Raw genomic sequence first — 10,000 nt, 5'->3', positions numbered from 1 at the left:
TATTTATTTTATTTAATTAAATTAATTAATTAATTAATTTAATTATTTTTACTTTCAGCCGCTGCGCGTGGCACTGCCCGAAGGCGGCTTTGCATTTGACGAAGTCGCAGATACACCTCAAAGTGTTTATTCCGCGGCTGCGGGAAATTTTGGGAGAAAGAAAAAGTTCTTCAAATCTTCCGATAAAAAAGGTAATTTAAATTTTAAATTGAAAAACATTTAATTATATTTAATTATACTTAATTATATTTAATTATATTTAATTATATTTAATTATATTTAATTATATTTAATTTCCCGTTTAAAAGAGCTTATTTAACTCTTCTTTCCGCTTTTTTCCGCACTTTTCCCACCGCCAGACGCGCCGCATGCATTTTCCACTGGAGGGTTTTTTGCGACTTTTCGTCTCAAAAGTAGTCCATTTAAAGCAAATTTACGATATATTTGTAATTAATTGCAATTTATTTGCAATTTAATTGCAATTTAATTGCAATTTATTCGCTTTTAAATACTTTTGGTCCACATTTGGAGCCCTCGGGCTCACGCGCGCTCGGGGAGAAAAAGCTGCGCGTACACCGCAGTTGCGGTGTACGTACACCGCGCGTTTACGCCCAAGGCGCCGCGAGACGATTTGGTTCATTTTTGAGCAGTTTAAATCATTTTTTGGGTTGTTTTTAGTGCTTTTAATTGAAACTTTTGATTAAAATGAAAAGAACTGCATGCGTCGGGGCTTTGAGTCTTCATTTCGCGTTTTTGTTTCCGCATTTTCCGCGCCGCTGCGGTGTATCGACACCACACGCCTGCGGAACCGCGAATGCGCTTTTGCGCTTTTCTTCAAAATTCAAAATCGGAAAAAAGTTTTTTTCATTTTATTAAATGCATTCTGTGTTTTGGTGAACTTTTTCAGCAGAGAAAATGCAAATAAATGAAGTGTTTTGCAAATGCAAATTGTTTTGAATTAATTGCATTTTCAACAAATGAGAAAACTCCAAAAAGATGAAATGCCGGCAAATGCCAAAAGCCCTTCAGCTCTGTCTTATGTCTGAAGGGAGTCAAGCTGCAAGCTGCCAAGTGCAAATACTTTTACTCTATCCCCACTCCCTAAACCCTAAACCCTAAACCCTAAACCCTAAACCCTAAACCCTGATTTAGTGTGTTGCCTGCACTGGCTGCATTTGCGTTTTGCTTGCCCATTCGGCTGTACGTACACTGCAGCTCTTTGCTCGCAGGCAAAAGTGGCCGCCGCCATAATTGACGCTCTCACGGGAATGATTAAAAGCTCCCAGGAGGTGAACTAGGGTTTAGGGTTTAGGGTTTAGGGTTTAGGGTTTAGGGTTTAAGGTTGGGAAGTCAGGGTTTAGGGTTTAGGGTTTGGGATTTCGGGTCTAGGGATTACGCTTCAGCGCCGCGGGCTCGCGGTGCTGGGCCCCGGGATTGGGGTTGTGTAGGGTTTAGGGTTTAGGGTTTAGGGTTTAGGGTTTAGGGTTTAGGGTTTAGGGTTTGTCAGGCAATGGAGGTGTGCTGCAACAACTACCACTTCGTGGATTTGCTGCTGCCGGCGCTGAAAGAAGACGCAGCAGACCCTTTAATTCTTGCTGCGAGTTGCACGGGTGTGTCGAAAGCTGCAGCGAAATAAAAAAAACTTCAAAAAAAAATTTAAATTATTTTTTAAAATTCGAATTTAATTCCTTTTTTCGAATTTCTTTTTCCCCCCGCTGCGCGCCGCAGGCGTCCGAGTGATCCTGGAGTTTGAACTGCAGCAGCAGCAGCAGCAGCAGCAGCAGCTGCAGCAGCAGCAGCAGCAGCAGCTGCTGCAGTACGTCTCCAGCGAGCTGCAAGGTGCTGCTGCGCTGCTGCAGTACTTGGGCGGCTCCAGCTACAGCCGTTTGTGCGACAGGGCCCAGCGGGCCCTCCAGGACTCAGATAAGGTCTTTTATTTATTATTTTATTTATTTTATTTATTTTATTTATTTTATTTATTTTCATTTATTTTATTTATTTTCTTTTATTTTTTCTCTTTTCGCGATGTCTCCGCTTTTCTCCTTTTGAGGCGCCCTTTGGAAGTCCTTTCTTGGGCTTCTTTGTGGACTTCTTTTGGCCACTTTTTGGCCAACTGTTGGCTCTTTTTGCTCTTTTTTTTTTCAGATTTTTTGGCATTTTTGGCGCTTTTTGTTCTCTTTTTTGCTCCTTTTTTGTTTTATTTTTTGGTTTATTTTTGTCTTCTTTGTTGGCTTCTTGTTGGCCTTTTCTCCGGCCTTTTTTGGTTCTTTTTGAGCTTCTTTTTGACTCCGCTTTTGTACCCTTTTTGTCTCTTTGTCCCTTTTGTCTCCTTTTTCTTGCTTCTTCTTTTGGCCCTTTTGTCCTTCTTTCTGTCTCTTTGTTTGCTACCTTTTGTCTTCCTTTTTGACTCCTTTTTGATTCTTTTTTGACTCCTTTTTGACTCCTTTTTGATTCTTTTTTGACTCCTTTTTGATTCCTTTTTGATTCCTTTTTGACTCCTTTTTGATTCTTTTTTGACTCTTTTTTGTCTCTTTTTCGTCTCTTTTTTGTCTCCTTTTTGCCTCTTTTTTGTCTCTTTTTGTCTCCTTTTGGACTCCTTTTTCTCTTTTATTTGTCTCATTTTTCTCTCCTTTTTTTCCCTCTTTTTGTCCTTCTTTAATCTTTTAAATCTTTTTTTGTCTCCTTTTTATTTCCCTTTCTGTCTCTTTCTTGTCCTTTTTGTGTCTCTTTTTTGCCCCTTTTTTTGTCTCCTTTTTATCCCTTTTTGTCCTTCTTTGTCCCTTTTAAACCCATCAAATTAATTAAATTCAATCAATTAAATGAATTAATTAAATTAAATAAATTAATTAAATAAAATAAATAAATAAATAAATAAATAAATAATTTAATTTATTTTCAGTTGGACTTCGTTCCGGAAACTCCTCCTCTTTGTCGTTTGACGAATTTTTTCGCCTGCAAAACTTTGGCGGCGATTTGCGACTTTTTGGGTTTTTACCTCCGAGGCACAAATGAAGCTTCTTTTAAAGTAATTTATTTAATTAATTAATTTATTTAATTAATTTATTTAATTAATTCATTTAATTCATTTAAGTAATTTAATTCATTTAATTGATTTAATTCATTTGCTTTATTTTAAGCATTTAAAGCATTTATTTTGTTTATTTCATTTTACCTCCGAGGCACAAATGAGGCTTCTTTTAAAGTAAATAATTATTTAATTTAACTTAATTTAATTTAATTTAATTCATTTAATTCATTTAATTCATTTAATTCATTTAATTCATTTAATTCATTTACTTTATTTAATTTATTTAATTCATTTGCTTTATTTAATTTATTTAATTCATTTGCTTTAATTTATGCATTTAAGGCATTTATTTCGTTTATTTCATTTTACCTCCAAAGCACAAATGAGGTTTCTTTTCAAGTAATCCATTTAATTAATTTATTTTATTTAAATTCTTTAATTTATTTAATTAGTTCATATAATTTATTCTTTTAATTCATTTGATTCATTCACTTTATTTAATTCGTTAATTTTAAATAATTGGTTTAATTCATTTTATCCATTATATTCATTTATTTTATTTAATTCATATAATTGACTTAATTCATACAATTGATCTAATTCATTTAATTGATTTAATTCATTTAATTTATTTAATTCATTTAATTCATTTATTTCATTTAATTTGTTTAATTCATTTGATTCTTGTAATTCATTTGATTCTTTTAATTCATTTAATTCATATAATTTGGTTAATTTGTCTAATTTATTTTATTTAATTTATTTCATTATTTGATTTACTTAATTGTTTTAATTCATTTAATTCATTTAATTGTCCCAAATTGTTTGATTTTTTAAATTTATTTAATTTCTCTAGTTTATATATATTTTAGTTCTTCCAATTCTTTTAAGTCTTTTAATTCTTTTAAGTCTTTTAATTGATATAATGCATTTAATTCATTTAATTGCTTTAATTGATTCAATTATTTTAATTATTTTAATTAATTCATTTATTTTAATTAATTATTTTAATTATTTTAATTATTTTAATTATTTTAATTATTTTAATTTTCCTAAATTTAATCTTTTTGGCTTTTTGTTTCGGGCTGCGGGTCGGGTGTACAGACACTGGGCGTTTAGTACTAAATAATAATAAATACAAACAACACTTTTTATCTTTTGCTGCAGCAGCAGCAGCAACAGCAGCAGCAGCAGCAGCAGCAGCAGCAGCATCAGCAGCAGCAGCAAAGTGTCCCGGCACCAAAACCCGCAGCAAAAAAGCTCCTTGTTCGCTGCCGCTGCCGCTGCTGCTGCTGCTGCTGCTGCTGCTGCTGCCGCTGCTGCTGCTGCTGCTGCTGCTGCTGCTGCTGCTGCAGGCGCTGGTGGATTCTTTTTTGGCAGTTCGAGGGGAAAAAGCAATAATAAATTTGTTGGAAGTTCGAAACGAAGAAGTGGTGCGCGCGGCGGTGGGGTGTACGTACAGCTTGCCGCTGGAGTGTATATCCAGGGAAACAGTTTTGCTGCTCATTAATTTAATTAAAAGACTTCACTTTCCGCATGCAGGTCAGTTTCTTTTTTCTGCTTTCTTTTTTTCTTTTCTGCTTTCTTTTTGTTTCTTTTCTGCTTTCTTTTTGTTTCTTTTTGCCTTTTTGTTCCCTTTTGTCTTTTTTTTTCTTTTTGGCTTTTTTTATTTCTTTTTTGGCTTTTTTTAACTTTTTTTTGGCTTTTTTATTCCTTCTTTGGCTTTTTTGTTTCTTTTTGTTCTTTTATAATTCTTTTTCCTCTTTTTGGAGATCTTTTTGTCTCCTTTTGTCTCTTTTAAGATCTTTTTGTCTTTTTAAAACAAATTATTTTTTTTCTTTTTTTGTCTTTTTGTCTTGCCTTTTTTTCCCCCTTTTCTTCTTCTTATTTCATTTATTTCTCATTTGTCTTTTTATTTTTGCTTTTATTTATTTCTTTTTATTAATTATTTTATTTATTTCTTTTTATTTATTATTTTATTTATTTCTTTAATTTGTTTTCTTTATTTCCTTTTTATTTCCCCATCTTTTTATCTGTCTCCTTATGTTTCAATGTGTCTCCCTAAACACCCTGCTGTCAGCAGCAGCAGCAGCAGCAGCAGCAGCAGCAGCAGCAGCAGCAGCAGCAGCAGCAGCAGCAGCAGCAGCTAAAAGTCACATGAAGAATCGGGAAAAAGGGGAAAAGCAGGGAAAAAAAGGGAAAACAAAAGAAAAAGAATAAAGACAATTAAAAAAAGAAAAAGGACTTTTTAAAATCCAAAAAGAATTAACTTTTGCTGCAGGACTGACTTCGGAAGTGCTGCAGACTGCAGCAAAAGTGCTGCTGCGGCTGGCCCTTGCAGACCCCCCCAAAGCCCACGCAGTGCTGTGGGGTTTTGCTGCTGCTGCTGCTGCTGCTGCTGCTGAGGAGACAATTTACAAAAACCTCGCCACTTTTTCCGAACCTGCAAGGCCTGTCTTTGTTTTATTTTTCAACTTTTTAATTGAATTAATAATTGAATTTAAGTCCTTTTAAAGGCCTTTTTAAAATTAATTTAAAAGCTTTTTAAAGTTAATTTAAAGGCCCTTTTAAAGTTAATTTAGAAGTTTTTTAAAGTCCTTTTAAAGGCCTTTTAAAGTTAATTTAAAAGCTTTTTAAAGTCCTTTTAAAGGCCCTTTTAAAGTTAATTTAAAAGCTTTTTAAAGTTAATTTAAAGGCCCTTTTAAAGTTAATTTAAAAGCTTTTTAAATTAATTTAAAGTCCCTTTTGAAGTTAATTTAATGTTCATTTTAAAGCTAATTTAAATTCCTTTTAAAAGTTTATTTAAAGGCCCTTTGAAGGACTTTTAAAATTAATTTAAAACTCTTTTTAACTTCTCTTTGAGTTATTTTTAAATTTTTTTAAAATCTTTTTAAAATCTTTTTAAAGCTTTTTAAAAATCTTTTTAAAGTTAATTTAAAGCTCTTTTCAAAGTCTTTCTAAGGACTTGAAGTTTTTTTAAAGTCTTTTTAAATTCTTAAAAAATTTTTTTTAAGTCCTTTTTAATTATTCTTTTAATTCTTTTTAAATTCTTTTTAAATTCTTTTTAGATTCTTTTTAAATTCTTTTTAAATCTTTAAAAAATTATTTTTGAGACATTTTAAAACAGTTTTAAAGTCATTTTGAAGTAATTTTAAACTTTATTTTAAATTGTTTTAAAATCTTTTTTTTATATTTTAAAAATCTTCTCAGAGTCTTTTGAAGTCTTTTAAAACTTCTTTTAATCTTTTTTTCGAAACTCTTTTTAATCTTTTTTCAAAACTCTTTTTATCTTTTTAAAAAGCTTTTAATTCCTTTTAAAGTCCTTTTATTCTTTTTCAAAAGCTTTTAAATATTTAAAAGCCCTTTTAATCCTTTTTAATTATTTAAAATTCTTTTCAAAGCTTTTTAGATATCTTCCAAACTCTTCATTTATTTCTTTTTTTCATTTATTTCTTTTTTTATCTTTTTAAATACTTTTTTATTTCTTTCAAATTCCTTTTTAATTCCTTTTAAATATCCTTTTAGTGTCTATTTAATTTTATTTAAAAACTATTTTTATTTTCCTTTTTCCTTTTTTAATTTTCTTTTTCTCTTTAATTTATTCTTATCTTTTTTTAATTTCCTTTTTATCATTTCAACACATTTTTTATTTTATGTTTTCCTTTTTTAATTTATTATTTATTTATTTTTTTCTTTTTAAAATTATTCTTTTTTTGATTTATTCTTTAATTTATCTTTTTTAAATTCTATTCCTTATCTTTCTTTTATTTATTTTCTCTAATTCTTTTTCCTTTTAACTAATCATTTATTTATTTATTTATTTATTCATATTATTTATTTATTTATTTATTTATTTATTTATTTATTTATTTATTTATTTATTTATTTATTTATTTTTATTTTCAGAAAATCCACAATTGAAAATCTGCATGCACTCAACAAAGTCTGCGTCGAGTTCCTCCTGGCGGCCTCCCGCGTCGACACCGTCAGAGACATCATGAGGTCCCAAACCCTAAACCCCAAACCCTAAACCCTAAACCCTAAACCCTAAACCCTAAACCCTAAACCCTAAACCACTGGCCGTGTTATCGGGGATGGGGGCTTGCCGTCGGCCCGAAGCTTTGGCTGGTGTTGCTTCCGCCTCAAGCGCTAACCCCTAAACCCTAAACCCTAGACCCCAAACCCTAAACCCTAAACCCTAAACCCTAAACCGTAAACCCTAATTTAGGGTTTGCGTGCAGGCTGAAGCCGGTGGTGTCTCTGTTTGGGCCGTGTCTTGCGAGCGAAGAGGGCCTGTCGATACACCCGAACGGCTTCGAAGTGTCGCTCGAAAGGACTTGGACAGGAAGAGAAATAAAAGTTTTATTTTCTTCTCTTTCGGGGGTTTACAAACTAAACCCTAAAAAGAAAATTGCTTTTCGAATTGTCAACAGACTCGCGGACCTCCTCCAGGGCTGGCCGGACCTCCCCGACGCACTCAAAGACATGAGCCTCAGGGTCTGCAGCAGCAGCAGCAGCAGCAGCAGCAGCAGCAGCAGCAGCAGCAGCAGCGGCAGCGGTTGTTGCAGCAGAAGCGCTGCAGCAGCAGCGGGAGCAGAGCAGCAGCAGCAACTGCAGCAGAGTAGCAGAAGGAGCAGCAGCCGTAGAATAGCAGAAGTAGAGCAGCAGCAGCAGCAGCAGAGTACTATCTGAAGCAGCAGCAGCAGCAGCAGCAGCAGCAGCAGCAGCAGCAGCTGCTGCTGCTGCTGCTGCTTGCCCGTGTCTTTTCTTTTGCTTCTTTTTTGCCGCAGTCGCACAAACTGGCCAATAAGTGAATAAACAAAGAACAAATAAATAAATAAATAAATAAATAAGCAAATAAACAAACAAATAAACAAATTAATTAATTAATTAATTAATTAATTAAATTAATTAATTATTTATTTATTTCTTTTTAAATGCTGCAGAACCTCTGCATGCGCGAGGCGGAAATGTGGGACGACACCGCTGCGGTGTCTAGACACCTGGAGATGGACGAAAGGGAAGAAGCGGAAAGAGGGCCGCAGCAACTTGTTGGTTTTTTGTCATTTTAATTCATTTTAATTCATTTTAAATCATTTTAAAGCATTTTAAAGCATTTTAAATCATTTTAAATCATTTTAAATCATTTTAAATCATTTATTTTGATTTATTTTGATTTATTTTGTTGTTTTTGTTCATTTCCGCGCAATTTGCTTCCATTTGGTCCGCGATTTGCTGCTTTTCAGCAGCAACGGAAAACTCCATTTGAAAAATTAATTATTTACTATTTATTATTTATTATTTATTATTTATTATTTATTATTTATTATTTATTATTTATTATTTATTATTTACTATTAGTTATTATTTATAATTTATTATTTATTATTTGTTATTTATTATTATTTGTTATTTGTTATTTGTTGTTTTTTATTTATTATTATTATTTGTTATTTATTAGTTATTAATTATTTATTATTTATAATTTATTATTTGTTATTTATTATTTATCATTTATTACTTATTATTTTATTATTTATTATTATTTATTATTTATGATTTATTATTTATCATTTGTTATTTATTTTTTGTTTTTTATTATTATTTCATTGGTTTTATTATTTCAATTTTTTGAAATTACCCAAAAAAGCTTCTAATTGAATTTGTGGCTTTCAAAGATTTTGCAAGTTTTTGGAGTGTACATACACCAGATGCTTTCCGATTTCTTCATTTTGTCTTTTTTTTGAATTGGTTTTTTAAATAAATAAATAAATAAATAAATAAATAATTTAATTAAATCAATTATGACCAATTGATCAATTAATTAGTGCAATTAATTGATTAATTAGTGCAATTAATTAATTAATTAGTTAATTAAATTGATTAAATCGACAATTTAATTAATCATTGTTGCGTTTGCTCTTTTCTTCTTTTTGCTTTTTCTCTTTTTGCCTGAGTAGTGGCAAAATATATTAAATGATTTTTTTTTGAGTTTTTGTTTTTTCTTTTATTTTTTTCTTTTTTCTATTTTCTTTTTTCTCCGCTTTTTGTAGCTGCATCTGGCGGCCCGCAGGTCTGACGCAGCTGCTAGGGTTTAGGGTTTAGGGTTTAGGGTTTAGGGTTTAGGGTTTGGGGTGCTGCAGGACTTTGTGCGTCTGTGCGTTGCTGAGCGGCTGCTGCTTTTCTTAACTCCTCTCACCAGCCGCACCACTGCGAGGAGGCATGCGTGAGTCTAGGGTTTAGGGTTTAGGGTTTAGGGCTTAGGGTTTAGGGTTTAGGGTTTAGGGTTTAGGGTTTAGGTTTTAGGCTCTAGGGTCTAGGATTCTGGGCTTAAGGCTTAGGGTTTGGGTTCAGGACTCAGTGTTCAGGGTTTGGGTGTAGGGTTTAGGGTTTGTGGCCTAGGGTTTAGGGTTTAGGATTTAGGGTTTGGGGTTTAGGATTTAGGGTTCAACCTTTGCTGCTTCATCAAACCTAAGCGGGAATCAGCTGCTAATTCAGCAGCAGCAGCAGCAGCAGAAGCAGCAACAACAAATGCAGCAGCAGCAGCTTCTGCTGCAGCAGTGTTGACGACTTGCAGTTCGCTGCTATTGCTGCTGCTGCCGCTGCTGCTGCTGCTGCTGCTGCTGCTGCCGCTGCTGCTGCTGCTGCTGCTGCTGCTGCAGGAGACAGAAGGCTTTGAAGCAGCACGCAGAGTATTGGGCGGGTCGCCTGAAGGCAGACATAGAAGACGCGGAGGCGGAGATAGCAAGAGTAAACCCTAAACCCTAAACCCTAAACCCTAAACCCTAAACCCTAAACCCTAAGGACTTGGAGGCTTCAGGTTGAGCTTGTGGGAAGGCTTTTTTCTGTCTCATCACGAGGGTTTGTTGGACACCGAGACAGGGGTTTTGGTTTCCTTGCTGCTGCTGCTGCTGCTGCTGCTGCCGCTGCGGTTTTTGCTGCTGCTGCTGTTGTTTCTGCTGCTGCCGCTGC

At 33.4% G+C, this 10,000-nt stretch overlaps 1 protein-coding gene across 1 annotated transcript in view; it reads left to right on the top strand.

Annotated features, from left to right (window-relative positions):
• Window positions 1–7,720, top strand: part of ENH_00015150 (hypothetical protein) — a gene marked incomplete at both ends in the record, with an annotated part of 9,909 nt that extends 2,189 nt beyond the window's left edge. Inside the window, 6 exons of the mRNA XM_013579138.1 lie at window positions 1,230–1,289; window positions 1,508–1,610; window positions 1,729–1,928; window positions 4,384–4,489; window positions 5,310–5,394; window positions 7,270–7,720. Of these exons, the coding sequence (XP_013434592.1) occupies window positions 1,230–1,289; window positions 1,508–1,610; window positions 1,729–1,928; window positions 4,384–4,489; window positions 5,310–5,394; window positions 7,270–7,720 (1,005 nt within the window). The remainder of the gene's footprint in view (window positions 1–1,229; window positions 1,290–1,507; window positions 1,611–1,728; window positions 1,929–4,383; window positions 4,490–5,309; window positions 5,395–7,269) is intronic.
• Window positions 7,721–10,000: the final 2,280 nt, after the last annotated feature.

This window comes from Eimeria necatrix, genomic scaffold (genome assembly GCF_000499385.1).
Source record: "Eimeria necatrix Houghton genomic scaffold, Enh_scaff148, whole genome shotgun sequence".
Classification (NCBI taxonomy): Eukaryota; Apicomplexa; class Conoidasida; order Eucoccidiorida; family Eimeriidae; genus Eimeria; species Eimeria necatrix.
Note: the sequence above shows the minus strand (reverse complement) of the source record. Positions and strands in the feature narration are given on the sequence as shown.